The sequence below is a fragment of the Phyllostomus hastatus genome, unplaced genomic scaffold (assembly GCF_019186645.2).
Source record: "Phyllostomus hastatus isolate PE091 unplaced genomic scaffold, TTU_PhHast_1.1 phas_scaffold_1224, whole genome shotgun sequence".
In the NCBI taxonomy this organism is placed as follows: domain Eukaryota; kingdom Metazoa; phylum Chordata; class Mammalia; order Chiroptera; family Phyllostomidae; genus Phyllostomus; species Phyllostomus hastatus.
Genome location: NW_025334008.1, coordinates 240,947 through 255,991, shown reverse-complemented (window position 1 = coordinate 255,991; position 15,045 = coordinate 240,947). Strand labels below are relative to the sequence as shown.

General features: G+C 48.7%; 1 protein-coding gene across 1 annotated transcript in view; it reads right to left on the bottom strand.

Moving 5' to 3' along the window:
- The window catches only part of GRIN2D (glutamate ionotropic receptor NMDA type subunit 2D), a 36,123-nt gene that overhangs the window by 2,429 nt on the left and 18,649 nt on the right, over positions 1 to 15,045 (bottom strand). Inside the window, exons 10-11 of the mRNA XM_045856363.1 lie at positions 515 to 702; positions 83 to 315 (exon numbers count right to left, since the gene is read on the bottom strand). Coding sequence (XP_045712319.1) covers positions 83 to 315; positions 515 to 702 — 421 coding nt within the window. The remainder of the gene's footprint in view (positions 1 to 82; positions 316 to 514; positions 703 to 15,045) is intronic.

The window sequence follows — 15,045 nt, the reverse complement described above, 5'->3', positions numbered from 1 at the left end:
CTCCGCCCGGGTCCCTTCCATTCCCAGGCATCCCTGCGGGCTTCCACCCATCTGGCCCCTTTGCCTGGCCCTCTCCGCGTACCCTGGAGAAGGCCAGCAGGAAGTCCATGCGGTGGGTGGGCCCCAGGCAGTGCCGCAGTCGCCAGTACACCAGGTGCTCCCAGGCGAAGACTAGCAGGGAGAGGCCCATGGCCACCAGGAGCATGTAGAAGACGCCCGCCATGTTGTCGATGTCCAGCTTGCTGCTCATCACCTCGATTTTGTCATTGTGGCAGATCCCGGAGAGCCACAGCCGCTCCAGCATCTCGATCTCGTCTGGGGAAAGGGGGCAAGGGCAGGCGGTCAGAGGTCACCTGTGGGCAACCCTTGAGGACCTTCCTCTCTGATATAGGGAGTCTAGGCGCCCCCCCCCCCGCCACTGCTTCCCTCAGGCCCTGGTGTCCTGGTCCTCATCCCCTCCTTCCAAGGGGCCCGGGGCTCGCCCCCTCTCCCAGGCACCCTCGTGCAGCCGCACCGTCCCCCAGGAACTGCAGGAGCGCCAGGTCGATGGGACGCTTCCAGCGGGAGCCCTTGTGCAGGGCGATGCCGTAGCCCGTGGTGGCAAAGACCTTGCCTGAGCCGATGGTGACAAGCTTGCAGCCCTCATCCTTGCGGGCCATGTAGTTGAGCACAGCCGCGTCATAGATGAAGGCGTCCAGCTTCCTGGGGGGGGGGGGTGTGGGGGGAAGAAGGGCACAGTCAGTCCCACACCGATGCCCTCATGGCCCATCCCTGAACCCCTGCCACCCCTAATCTCCAACTGCTCCAGTTGCTAAATATAACTCTTCTTGAGCAAGCCACACCACTTTGTGCCTCAGTTTCAATGTCTGTGAAATGGGGATAACAGTGATACATCCCTTGGGGCTGCTGTAAACATTAGATAGTGCTTGGTGCAGAGGAAGTGCTGGAGAAATGTTAGTGGTGACTATTAATGAAATAATTACTCATTTAATCCTCACCAGAGTCCTCCAAAGGAGTCCTATATACTCTTTTAAAGAGGCCTAAGGCCCTGGCTGGTGTGGTTCAATGGATTGAGCACTGGCCTGCAAACCAAAAGGTCGCTGGTTCAATTCCCAGTCAGGGCACAAGCCTGGGTTGTGGGCCAGGTCCCCAGTAGGGGGCGTGCGAGAGGCAACCACTCATTGATGTTTCTCTGCCTCTCTACCCTTCTATGTAAAAATAAAATAAGATCTTTTTTAAAAAATCTTTAGATTCTTTCTTTAAACTTTTATTTATTTTTATTTTTATAGAGGGGGGAAGGGAAGGAGAGAGGGAGGGAAACAGCAATGTGTGGTTGTGTCTTGCACATCCCCTAGTGGCAACCTGGCCCGCAACCCAGACATGTGCCCTGACTGGGAATTGAACCAGCAGCCCTTTGGTTCGCAATCCTGCACTCAATCCACTGAGCTATGCCAGCCAGGGCATAAGTAAAATCTTTAAAAAAATAAGGAGGACTGAGCATCAAACAAGGAATCATATAAATAATAATACAATGTTCAAGAGGGGAGCATAAGGGAACTAAATGGTAATAAAAAAATACAATAAAGATTAAATGAAATTTCTAAAAATAATACAATGCTAATGGTCACTAATATTGTGCCGGACACTATCCATGTACTTAAATAACTCATTTCATCCTGACATTTCCTATAAAATAAAAACTACTAAGGCATCTCCATTGTTCAGACCGACACGCCATCCAACTTTGCTTGTCTCTCCCACGAGGCCCTAATTTCTAAAACTCGGTGGGAAGACGGTCAGGGACATGGAACCACTTCTCACAGAGGGGGACACAGTGGCACTCACCACGTGTCACTCCCTCCACAGCTGCTGCCATTGTACACTTCTGTCTCAGGTTATGGGACTCTCTCAGCCCCTCCCACTAGATTTCCAGCCCCAGGAGGGGCGGGGCCGAGTCCCTGCGTTGCAGGCTGTGGCGCAGCACACCTCCTTCACGTACAGGACGTCCTTCACACAGGACGGCTGTAAATATTTGAGAGTGAATGGCAGAATGAATGAATGAGTGCATAAACAGATCCACACCATGGAACACAGGGTAACTCTTCTACGAAACAGGATATAAACATTTATGGTCTGGCATCTGAAGATTTCCACTGTGTATTAATGAGATGAGGGAAAAAAAAAAAGCTAGTCCCAGAATCCCATGTTGTGTATAACTTCATATGCATTTTTTTAAAAAATGACATGTGTGGGGGGAATTTTGATCATCTTAACTGCAGACACCAGACTAGCTCCCAGAGGAAGGCACCTGTCCTGGGTTGCCCAGTACTGTCCAAAAGAACATTCTGCAGCGACAGAAATATGCCCTTGGCGCTATCCAGGCCGGCAGCCACCAGCCAGCCTGTGGCTCCTGAGCTCTTGAAATGGGCCAGTGTGACCTTTTTTGAAGATTTTATTTATTTATTTTTAGAGACAGGGGAAGGGAGGGAGAAGGGGAGAGGAACATCAATATGTGGTTGCCTCTCACACGCCCCCTACTGGGGACCTGGCCTGCAACCAAGGCATGTGCCCTGACTGGGGATGGAACCAGCGACTCTTTGGTTCGCAGGCTGGCAGTCAACCCACTGAGCCACAGTGAGCCAGGGTGGAACTTTAATTTAAATTAACTTAAACAGTATTGGACAGGGCAGGTGCAGAGGGTGAAGCGAGAGAGATCAAGGCATGTGGCCGTGCACGGGGTGGCAGAGAAGGCAAAGGGTCTCTCCGACGAGAATGTCACCTGGAGTTTCGGCTTGTTTGCCTGTGTGTTGACGAAAATCCCTCTGTGTCCCCAAACTGTCAGTAAAGCCCTGTCTGCACGCTCACACACGTGCCCCTAAATGCCTTGTGTATGGGGGTGGTTGCAGAGAAATCGAAGAAAAGGAGAGAATGGGCCCAGCACTCCACATAGGGAGGATTCCCCACGTTGAATGGAGCAGCGGAAGCAAAAACTTGGGGGCGGGGCAGAGAGAGCTCTGGAGAAAGAGTAGAAACGGGGGGAGGGCGTTCACCACCCCACTGTGGGAGAATGGCGTTTGATTTGACTTTATATAGATCCCAACAGGCAGGGAGATCCCAGCTGACATCTGGACACATATATATATAGGCAAGAAAAATGCCACCACTGCCTGCGGCAATGCTGCTTTGTGGGCAAACTGTAATTTCTTGAAGTTTCTCTTGGTTTAGCAAAATGCCCCTGAGGGCAAAAGGTGAATTGCCTCTGGGTTTAAGTGGGGAAACCTTGGCGTTTCCAGGGTCAGGCTGAAGAGGAGGGGTGGAGGCTCCAGAAATGAGGATAAGGTGGAAGGAAGGTCTCTGGGGGTCCTTGGCGGACACAGGGGGGCGGGGGAGGCAGGGAAAGACTGAGAAGCCCCCAACCAGAGCTTCCAGGGGTGGGAGGGTTCGAGGGGCCTTCAGGAAAAGGGGACCTAAGAGCCTTTGCTTTTAATCGTTTGCTCTGTTGTTTGGGAATATAATGCTGTCCCCCATGGTCCCTACACCTCCAGTAAACTCACCCATCTCCCATTCTCCAGCCTTTGTGTAGGCGCAGGTCTGGGGAAAAATGAAATACCCGGTGCCTCTCCTTACGTTCCTGTTTATCCAGCTCTGTCGCCAAAGGGATCTTGATATTTCAGTCACTTCTGCTCCTCCTCATTCACAGCCTTCCCCTGACTCACCACTTCACTCAGAGAGCAGAGTTACCTTGAGCTCCAAGGGTCTATGCCACCAAACTCCCCCAATACCCTCCTTGCCCCTCTCCCCCCATATTCCACGCATGCCTCCCACACTAGGTTGCTGCAGCTGCGCTGGCCTTTGCACGGTTCCTGGACTGCTCCAGCATGCTCCTGCCTCAGGGCCTTTGCACTTGCTGTTCCCTCTGCTGGAACATTCTTCTTCCAGATATCCCCCTGGCTCACATGCTCACTTCCTCCAAGCAGTTGCTCAAAAGACACCTTCCCGAGTGCCCTATGTAATACTGAAGCCTGCAGCCTCCTTCCCGGGTCTCCCAGATTCGTTCACCCTGCCCTGTTTTTGTCTGTAGCGCTTATCCCCTTGGAATTATGAAACGTCGTCGCTGATTTAGGGCAGCCTGCATCTCGCCCCACTGGAATTTAAATTCCACAAGGGACAGACCTTGTCTGTCTGAGTCATTGCTGTATCCAGAGGCTAGAACAACACCTGGTACACAGCAGGTGCTTGATAACGAGTGGTTGAGCCCTGGCTGGTGTGGCTCAGTAGATTGATTGAGTGCCGGCAAACTTAAAGGTCACTGGTTCGATTCCCAGTTAGGACACATGCCTGGGTTGCAGGCCGGGTGTCCAGCTGGGGGTGTGTGACAGGCAACCACACATTGATGTTTCTCTCCCTCTCAAAAAAAAAAAAAGGGGTGGTTGAGTGAATGAATTTGGGCTGGTTTGAAGTGGTCGTCCTGCGAGCCAGGCACTGGAGCCAAGAGGTAAGATTTCTTTAAGGTGGAAAAGATGCCAAGAGGTGTTTGTCCACAGAGAAAGCAAGCTGAGAACAGTGCACGCTCTTGGTAAGGAATGCATAATGATGTGAGTCTGCATGCGTGGTTTAACTGATCCGAAAGAAGTAGAAAAGAGTGCCTCCCTTAGGGAAGAGGGATTTGATGGTTCCTTTTCTGCCCCTCCCGAGAGAGTGGGCTTAACGGAATGGGTTTCCAGAACAGGCTAAGAGGAGAAGCCTTGTTTCTTTCTTTTGTTCTTTCTTCCTTTTTTTTTTTAATTTTTAAAATATTTTATTTTCAGAGACGGGAAGAGAGTGAGGAAGAGAGGGAGAAGAACACTGATGTGCAAAGAGCAACATCAGTTGCCTCTTGCATGCCCCCAGCCAGGGGACCTGGCCTGCACCCCAGGCCTGTGCCCTGATGGGGAGTTGAACCAGTGACTTCTTGGTTCACAGGCCAGTGCTCAATCCACTGAGCCACACTAACCAGAGCCCTTTATTTCTTTTGAAGAAATGCATTTCCTTTCTTTCCCTGCGAGGCGGCTTGCCCTCAGCAGTAGGGTAAGCCCACGTGTGTTGTGTGAGCCAGCCAAAGCTATGTGATGGCCAACTGTCTGTACCTCTCTGTAAGGGTAGAATTTTCTAGTGCTGTCCTGGGTGGTAACTACGAGCCACATGAGACTATTTGAATTTACCTTCTAACTAAAATGGAAAATTCAGTTCCTTAGCCCTGGCTGGTGTGGCTCAGTGGATTGAGCTCCAGCCTGCGAACCAAAGTGTCTCTGGTTCGATCCCCAGCCAGGGCACATGCCTGGGTTGTTGGTGAGGTCCCTATTTGGGGGCTTGAGAGAGGCAACCACACATTGATGTTTCTCTCCCTCTCTTTCTCCTTCCCTTCCCCCTCTCTAAAAATAAATAAATAAAATCTTCAAAAAAAAAAAAGAAAAGAAAAGAAAAGAAAATTCAGTTCCTTAGCCACACCACATTTTGAGCGACCAGGACCTGGTGGTTACTGGCCTGGACTGCACTGGTCTGGAGTACTTCCTCATCGCAGAGAAGGCCGCCGGGGGTCGCTGCTCTAGACACACACACACATGTCTGTCTGCCAGATGGACTGGGAGCTCCAGGACAGCGGAGACTTTGATCTGTTCACTACTCTCCCCTCAGTGCCTAGGCCAGTGGATGAATGAATGCATGAACTTTCATAAAGTTGGGGGTTATCTTGGGGGACATCATGGTTTATTATTAAATTTTTAAAATTGATTTGAGAGAGAGAGAGAATGAGAGAGAAACACAGCTTTGTTATTCCACTTATTGATGCATTCACTGGTTGATTCTTGTATGTTCCCCGACCGAGGATTGAACCCACAACCTTGGTGCATTAGGATGACGCTCTAACCAACTGAGCTAACCAACCAAGGCATGGCTCATTACTTGTTTTTTTTTTCTTTGTTCCTCTCTCTATTAAAACATTATATATAATGTATATATGTATATATATATGCACATATATATGTAATATATATGTATATGATTAACCCAAGAAGAGAGACTGAGAGATACTGACGCTGGGATTCCCCAACAAAAATGGTTAAGACAGATCATCCTACAGTGAAGTTCATAGTCAACAACCTTACTCAGAATCACAGGCCCACTATGTCTAGAGTTTTGGGCTTCCACTCCCAAATATGAACAGACTACTAAGAATTACTAGGCATCAAATAAAGCCTCTAATAAGAAAGATAGAAACAGCTCTGGCTGGTGTGGCTCAGTGGATTGAGCACTGGCCTGCAAACCAAAAGGCCGCCAGTTCAATTCCTGGTCCCATAGATGTTCCTCACACACATCGACGTTTCTTTCCCTCCCTTCTCCTCCTTATAAAAGTAAATAAATAAAACCTTAGAAAAATAGAAACAAATGAATGGATGTAACTTGGAGGAAACATTATACAGATAGGAGATGGTGTAAAAAAAAACACAAAACTGGCTTCCGGCCAAGATGGAGGCGTAGGTAGACACACTGTGTCTCCTTGCACAACCGAAAGAAGGACGACAACAAATTTAAAAGCAAAAAACAACCAGAACTGACAAAATCGAAACATATGGAAGTCCGACAACCAAGGAGTTAAAGAAGAAACATTCGTCCAGACCGGAACCATAATTCCGGGAGCAGACAGAGACATGCCATCCTCGACAGCTCTGCCAACGCAGGTTCCTGAGTGCGGCTCACAGGGAGTCTCGGACCCACTCCTCGCTTTTGTGCAAGTAGGTGAGGCTTCACAGTCAATATGGGGAAGTCCCACACGCTCCACAGAGAAGAGGTGGTGCCACGTAAGCTCGAGCACAATTGGGAAAGGGCAAAACTTAAGCAAGTGCGCTATCATGTCCGAGACGAGAATAGAACCCACTGGCCGGGCGGCAGTGAACCCAGAGAAATGCCCAGGTGAGAATCCAGTAGGAGACCCCAACACCTGACTGACTTCCCCTGTTCACCCTCAGTCCTTCCAGGCACAGCTGAATGTGTAGGATGAAGGATGGCTGGGAGAAGTCCTGGAAATATATATCCCGGGGTAAAACAGGAGCTCTTCTGCCCCACATCAGTCAGCTTATTAGGCCATATCGGTGAGGATGCTGCTATCTCAGACCCTTTAGGACCCAGAAGCAAAATGATGCTCATTTTCTGATATGCTTTCATTCAGGACTATGAGCTGAAAAATCAAAAGCCTCGGATTCTCTCCTTCCTCATACCTGAATCTAAGGCTCTTTCAAACGTTTGCATCAGAAAAAAATTGTAAAGCCTCTGAAATAAAATACATATATTATAAAAATAAAACCAACAATTATCATTAATATCATCAGAGGAACAAGATAAGATACTGCAATTTATGCCCTGGCTGGTGTGGCTCAGTGAATTGAGTGCTGGTCTGTAAACCAAAGGGTTGCTGGTTCGATTCCCAGTCAGGGCACGTGCCTAGGTTGCAGGCCAGGTCCCCAGTTGGGGGCACTCGAGAGGCAACTATAAGATACTGCAACTTTGAATCCTGAATAGGATATTTTAAAGCAGGATACTATAAAATGGTATTGTAAAATTTACAAACTCCTATAAAAATTCAAAGATCAAAAAATGTGCTTAGAAATTAAAAATACACTAGCAGAAATGAAAAGCTTAATCAAAGAGTAGAAGATAATATTAAGAAAAGAAGTACAGCAGGGAGATCAAGAGATGGCCAAATCAGAGAGGGGATAAAAGAAGTGGACAGTTTGGGAAGCCCAATGTGACCTTAGTAAGAGTTCCAGAAAGAAAGAAAGAACAGAGAAATGGGGGGAAGAGGGAAACTGTCATGGAGGGATAAAAATACAATAAAGACTAAATTAAAAAAAATAAAACCATATCAATAGAAAAAAAGAAACTGCCATTGAAAGAAATTGAGAAAATTCCCCAGAACACATGGCATGCGGGTACAACTGGAAGGCCCAGCCTTGAAAATAACTGAAGCCACATTTCTTAGAAATGTCAGCTCACCAAGGTAGGGAAACAGACAAAGAGGTCACAGACAAGCCTGAGGAAGCAGAACGACTTTGGATGTTTCAACAGTAACTTCAAAGTGGGAAGGCAGGAGGCAGAGGAGGCGCGCCTTCCAACATCTGGAGGAAAATGAGCCCCAGACCAGGATTTTGTATCCAGCCAGATGGCCCATCAGAGCACCGATGTTTTCAGATACGCAGTATCTTTAAATGTTTACTCCCCGCCCCATGAGCTTTCAGTCAGGAAGCTCAAAAGAATGAGAGAGCCAAACCCAGGAAGAGGAAGACTTGGGATATGATATGATCTGGACTCTGGGGTGGGGGAAGGGGGTAGGGGAAGGGATCAATTCAAGATGCAGGCTGTGGCCCTGGCTGGTGTGGCTCAGTGGACTGAATGCCAGCCTGCAAACCAAAGGGTCAGCAGTTCGATTCCTGGTCAGGGCACATGCCTGGGTTGCGGGCCAGGTCCCCAGCAGGGGGCGCGCGAGAGGCAACCACACACTGATGTTTCTCTCCCTCTCTTTCTCCCTCCCTTCCCCTCTCTCTAAAACTTAAAAAAGCACCAGATTGGATCGACTACCTCAAAAAGGTGAAATTAATGGAGTACACATTAATTTTAAAAAATATTTTAAATATATGAAGGGATTTGGATCGTTAATGGAAGACGTGAGCTTGCATTAGTAAAGCACAAAGAAAAAAAATACCTCAGACATTAAGCAACTGAGAAACAAAAAAAGACAATCATTAACTCCAGGAGAAACAAAGACTTGCGTGGGAGAGGAGAGGCATCCTGGTTTACTACCCGCGGCAGCCGTGGGAGCATTCACCCAGCCACAGCCTGTAAACACTGCGTATTCACCCAGCCAGAATCCCAGCGTGGGAGGCTGGGGGAACTGCAGTGAGGGGGTGAGTGTGTGCCTTCCATCGTGAGAAGGGAGTGGAAAATGCCCCAAATTGAAAAATCCTGAGGCAGCCATACAAACACGGCGCTGGGTGACAAGGACATAAATAATGAACTGACACAATAAATGAGGTGTTCCGCTGCGGTGGGAGGAATGCCGGGTAGGCCAATGGGGACTGTTGGTTTGCAGTTTCAAAAGTCTTGTGTTTGAATTATGGGGACGTAATAACTCGGATAAAAATAGAACTAAAAATCAGGGGGAAAAACGTAAAAAGGAACACTGGGGAGAATTAGAATTCAGCAGAAGTAAGAGAGCGGATGCGACGGGAAACACGCGGGGGTATCCCTTGTGAATCCAGGAAGCCTCCCGGGAGGGGTGCAAGGCTGCTTCTGGGTTGCTCACTGCCTGCGTAAGGCACTGTATTACAGTGGTTGAGAGGCTGGGCTGAGCATTGTGTGGCCAGCTATGCCACTCATTACTATGGGACCTTGCTGTGCCTTAGTTTCCCCATGATAAAATGGGGATAGTCCTGACTGATGGCCCTGAGTGGCATGGCTCAGTGGGTTGGCCGTCATTCCGCAGATCGAAAGGTTGGTGGTTTGATTCCCAGTCAGGGCACATGCCTGGGTTGCAGGCCAGATCCCCGGTTAGGGGTGTGTGAGAGGCAACCACACATTGATGTTTTTCTCTCTCTCTTTCTCCCCCGATTCTCCTCTGTCTAAAAATGAATTTAAAAAATCTTTTTTAAAAATAGAAATAATATTCATTTATCTTGTGTTATATGTTGGCCTCTGCCCTCCAACCTTCATATATTATTAAAACCCTACCCCAGGACCTCAAAACGTGACCTCAGTTGGAGACAGGGTCTTCACAGAGGCACTCAAGTTAAAACGAGGTCATTAGGGTGCGCCCTCATCTCACAGGACTGGTGTCTTCTTTTTAGTGTTTTTTTTTTTTAAGATTTTATTTATTTACTCTTAAATAGAGGGGAAGGGAAAGAGAAAGAGAGGGAGAGAAATATTGAGGTGAGAGAGAAACATCCATTGGCTGCTTCTCGCACGCACCCCAAGAGGGAACTAAACTGGCAACCCAGGCACGTGACCAGAATGGGAATTGGACTGGTGACCCTTCGCTGTTGGGACAACCCCCAACTCACTGAGCTGCACCGGTCAGGGCAGGACTGGTGGTCAGCAAGGGAAATTTGGACACAGAGACACACGTGGATGGGCAGTGACGTCAAGACACAGGGAGAAGACGGCAGCAGACAAGCAAAGGAGTGCAGCCAGAAGCAGCCCCTTCCCTCCCAGCCCCCGGAAGGAGGCTGGAGGGCTTCTACCCTCCGAAACTGTGAGACAATCAGTTTTTGTTATAGCAGCTCCAGGGAGCAAATAATGAACTTAAGTGAGTGTTGATACATAATAAATAGGATAGCAAACTGAGAAGATTTGGGGGTGAGCCCTGGCTGGCATGGCTCAGTGAATTGAGCACCAGCCTGTGGACCAAAGTGTCCCTGGTTCGATTCCCAGTCAGGGCACATGCTTGGGTTGCAGGCAGGGTCCCTGGTGTGTGTGTGGGGGGCGGGGGGAATGTGTGACAGGCAACCACACATTGATGTTTCTCTCCCTCTCTTTCTCCCTTCCTTCCCCTCTGTCTCAAAATAAAGAAATACAATCTTAAAAAATAATAAAAGGGAAAAAAAAGAAGATTTGGGGATGATACCAAGCCTCGGCAATGGTACAAAACAAGCGGAACTTTCCTCCACTTGCTCTTGAGAGCGTACATGGGCACAGCCACTTCGGGAAACGTTTGGCAGTGTCTCTGAAGCTAAGCATCCTCCTCCCTATGACCCAGCAGTTCTACTTGTGGAATTTACCTGACAAAAACGAATGTGTACAACCTCCAAAGAGTTGCACAAGGATGTCCGTAGGAGAACATCCGTCATGGCCAAACACTGGCAACAACCCCAGCGTCCCGCGACAGGAGAATGGAAGGATTCTGGTTATCTTCACATAATGGTGTACTACGTGGGATACAGCGATGAGCAACCCGCTGGGAACGCTGGGCAAAACCAGACGGACACAAAAGCCGCTATGCACTCTGACTCTGATTGAGGATCGAAACCAGGCAAAGCCGGCTTACAGCGATGCGCCGCGGTGACTGCAGGCGCAGAGCGGGGCTCTCTGGGGAGTCGGACGTTTTCCGCGCCTTAGTCTGGGAGCGCAGGGAGGTACCATGCGTGTATAGACAGTCAGTGAGCTTCACGCTTCAGATTTGTGCGCTATGCCTCAACAGAAGCAGTTAAGTATAAAAAAATCATGCGATGAGGCCTCAGGTTAATTTTACTCAGTAAGGGCTGGGGTTGTGGCGGACATTTGGATGGGGTGGGGGAAGTACATGGATCTCCTGTTTTATGAGCTCAAGCACGGACTCAATTTTTTTGAGGTGGGGCTGGTCCCCTTTGCTGGTCACCCTGTCGACTGCTCTCCCAAACTTGGGAACCAAGTGCATTCGGGACATGGGGTCCCCCTTTCCCACCCGCACACCAGTCTCTGAAATCTCACTGAATTCTCTCTGGAAGTGGGAACAAATGGGCTGGGAAAGCGAGGGGAGCCTGCGGAAGTACAAGGGGAAGGCGGCTCTCCTGGTCTCCCGGGAAGGGCACTTTGTGCTGTGAAGCAGGGGTGGCTGGGTAGAGCCTGGAGAGCTGCGCTGCTTTGCAGAGGGAGGGAGGGATCTGGAAATCCCAGGGGCCTTCCTGGAGGGAGGGGCTGAGGAGGGCAAAAAGGGAGAAGACAGAGAAGGGAGAGATGAGTCAGCCGGATGGCAGGGGAGGAATCTGGGGGTGAGTGAGGAGGGGGAAAAGTCCTAGGAGTATGGCCAGAGCTCTTTTATTTATTCATGTTCCTGATGAAACCTTTTACACTGAGATGATATATGTACTTGAGCTTCCCCAAACGGCAGCTACACGCCACTGCGGCTGTTTTAAACACCCGAAATGAAGCGAGTCAGAATGGAGATGTGTTTTGGGTGCAAAATGCACCGGGTTTCAAAGATTTCATGTGGGGGGAAAACTATGTCAAAAGTCTCAACCATGTTTTGACTGATTACCTGTGATAAGTAATATTCTGAATAACGGGCTAAGTAAAATATATTATTAAGACCAATTTTATCTGTTTCATTTTTGAAATTCTATTTATTTTATTTTTTAGAGAGGGGAAGGGAGAGAGAAAGAGAGAGAGAGAAACATCAATGTGTAGTCGCCTCTTGAGCGCCCCCTCTTGGTGAGGTAGCCTGCAACCCAGGCATGTGCCCTGACTGGGAATCGAACCGGTGACCCTTTGATTGGCAGGACGGTGCTCAATCCACTAAGCCACACCAGCCAGGGCATCATCTATTTCTTTTTTTATGTCTTTTCATGTGGCTAACAAAGTTAGACTTACACAGAGGCTTGTATTGCATTTCGACTGGACAGTGCTGGCAGCTGACGCCCTACCGGAGCCAGTCTCAGTCCAGCACATGAGGCCCTCACGTCAGTGGGGGCTTTTGTGGGGATTAAGGGAGGGTCGGATCCAATTCTAGTTAATAGGCTCTGGAGCTGGGAAGACACACTGGGGCCAGTGAGTGGTCCAGAAAATGAAATAAATCCCACACAGAGGAGCTTGAAACTGGGGTGACCCTGGAAAGGCCAGGCATACGCAGAATTCTTAGGAAATGGAGTTTGGAGCCAATGTTTTCTAGATCCTAAAGGTCAAGGAAGCTTAGAGGACACCTTGGAAGTCAGGCAAGCCAAGGAAGGGACAAGGATGGAGAGGAAGGGGAAGAAATACAGGTAAGAGAAAAAGGAGGAGGAGGAAACAAAAAAGGGAAAAGACAGAGGAAGGGAAGGAAAAATAACGAAAGAGGTAAAGAGACGGTTGTAGATCTACGCTGCCCAGGATGGCGGCCACTAGATGGATGTGTCCGCTAAGCCCTGAAATGTCACGAGCAGGAATGAGTTGTGCTCTGAGTAGAACATCCAAAGAACAAATAAGAAAGAGAAAATAGGCCATAGCTGGTGTGGCTCAGTGGTTGAGTGTTGGCCTACAAATCAAAAGGTCACTGGTTTAAATCCCAGTCAGGGCACATGCCTGGGTTGCAGGCCAGGTCCCCAGTATGGGGCGAGTGAGAGGCAGCCACACATTGATGTTTCTCTCCTTCTCTTTCTCCCTCCCTTTCCCTCTCTCTAAAAAATAAATAAATAAAATCTTTAAAAATAAGAAAAAAATGGAAACATCGCATTAATTTTTATTAGTCTATATAGAAATGGTAATTTTGGAGATATTGGGGTAAATAAAATATATAACAAAATAAACACCGCCTGTTTCTTTTACTGTGGATCCTAGACAATTTTAAATTAAATATGTAGCTCCCCAGCTGTGCTCCAGGAAAAGATGCTGGAGGAAATGTGTGAACAATGAATCAATAAAGGGGGTGAGGGAGGGGGTAGATCTCTTTTTACACTATTATTGTTCTTGTTGTTATTATTTTAATCCTCACCCGAGGATATGTTTTTATTGATTTTAGGTAGAGCGAGGGGGAGAAATATTGATGTGAGAGAAACATCCATCAGTTGTCTCGAGTATGCGCCCCAACTCAGGATGGAACCTGCAGCCTATATGCCTTGACCAGGAATCAAACCCACAACCTTTTGGTGCACAGTCAAAGCTCCAATCAAATGAACCACCCGGCCAGGGATTACCTTATTATCTTTAACAATAAGCGAATGTTACTAATATACAACTTTTAAAGAGAAGAGTAAAGTGATTTGGGAAGGGGAAGCTTCACTAAAGGGGCTTGGGAACATGAACGCAAGGATGCTAGGCACAGAGAAAGGGGGTGACCTCCATATGAGGGAGCCCCGGAAAGGGGCTGAGGGGTCCACCCGGCTTGCAGCTGAAGCAATACCAGGAGGTCAGTGGAGGAAAGGTGTTCTGGGAAACCAAGGAGGCTTGCTTAGCCTACAGGCTTCCGGGGCAACTTTGAGACCCTGAGCAGGTAAGTGGCAGTCAGGAGAACCACGTGATTAGGTCTAGTCCTGACACACACACCCTCGTTGATTGGCCGCAGCGCGGACACCTTACCCCTGACTGAACCAATCGGATTCTCACTAGCGGGAAGTGAAATTGAACGTAGGCACGCACCAGCTCGGTTGGATTGCAGCTGGAAGGTGGCATGGAAATGGGTCCAAACAGAATTCGTGGGCTCAGCTGAAACTAAGAACCGATCAGTGTGGAGAGAACCGGATGAGAGCCAGCGGCTCCGGAGAGGAAGAGGCGGAGAAGACAGGAACCTTGGCTTCTGCGGTTCCTTTTCCCAGGGCCACTCTGTAGCCCAGTGGGGCTGTTGAGCCCATATCATGGAGGCAAAAATTAAGGCTCAAGAGCTGAACTGACTTGCCCCACAGCACGTAGCTCCCACTTGAACCCAGGTCCATCTGGGTTTAAAACCAGTGTTGTTAAGCACCCCAGGAAACTGTTGGGAACTCACGGGCTGTGGGGGATACCACAACCCCGGAATTATACAGAAAGATATGGAAAACTGGCCTCTAAAGAGAAGAATGAATAAGTGCACAATTAACAAGAAAACAGCTAATTTTTTCCCCTGTTCTGTGCTGCGTCCTAACACCTCTGCTCAAGATTTTCCAAACTCAATGCACACTTTAGACCTCCCACAAGGGAGGGCTGCTCTGGACCTTTGTTTTTGAGGACACTCCTTCCTCCCTCCCGTCTGCTCAAGTCCCTAGGGCTAAGGGGCTGTGTCCACCCAGAATCCTCACCTCCCTGCGAGATTATCCTCTAGGAAACTACGGTGGGCAGAATAATGACCCCGAAAAGATACCCACACCCTACTGCCTGGAACCTCTGAATACGTTATCTTACATTTCAAAAGAGACTTTGCAGCCCTGACCAGTGGAGCTCAGTTGATTGGGCATCATCCTGGGAAGCGGTGATTCCTGGACAGGGCACAGGCTTGGGTTGTGGGTTTGGTCCCTGGCCAGAGCGCAATTGATGTTTCTGTCTCACATTGATGTTTCTCTCCTCTCTTTCTCCCTCCCTTCCCCTGCCTCTAAAAAT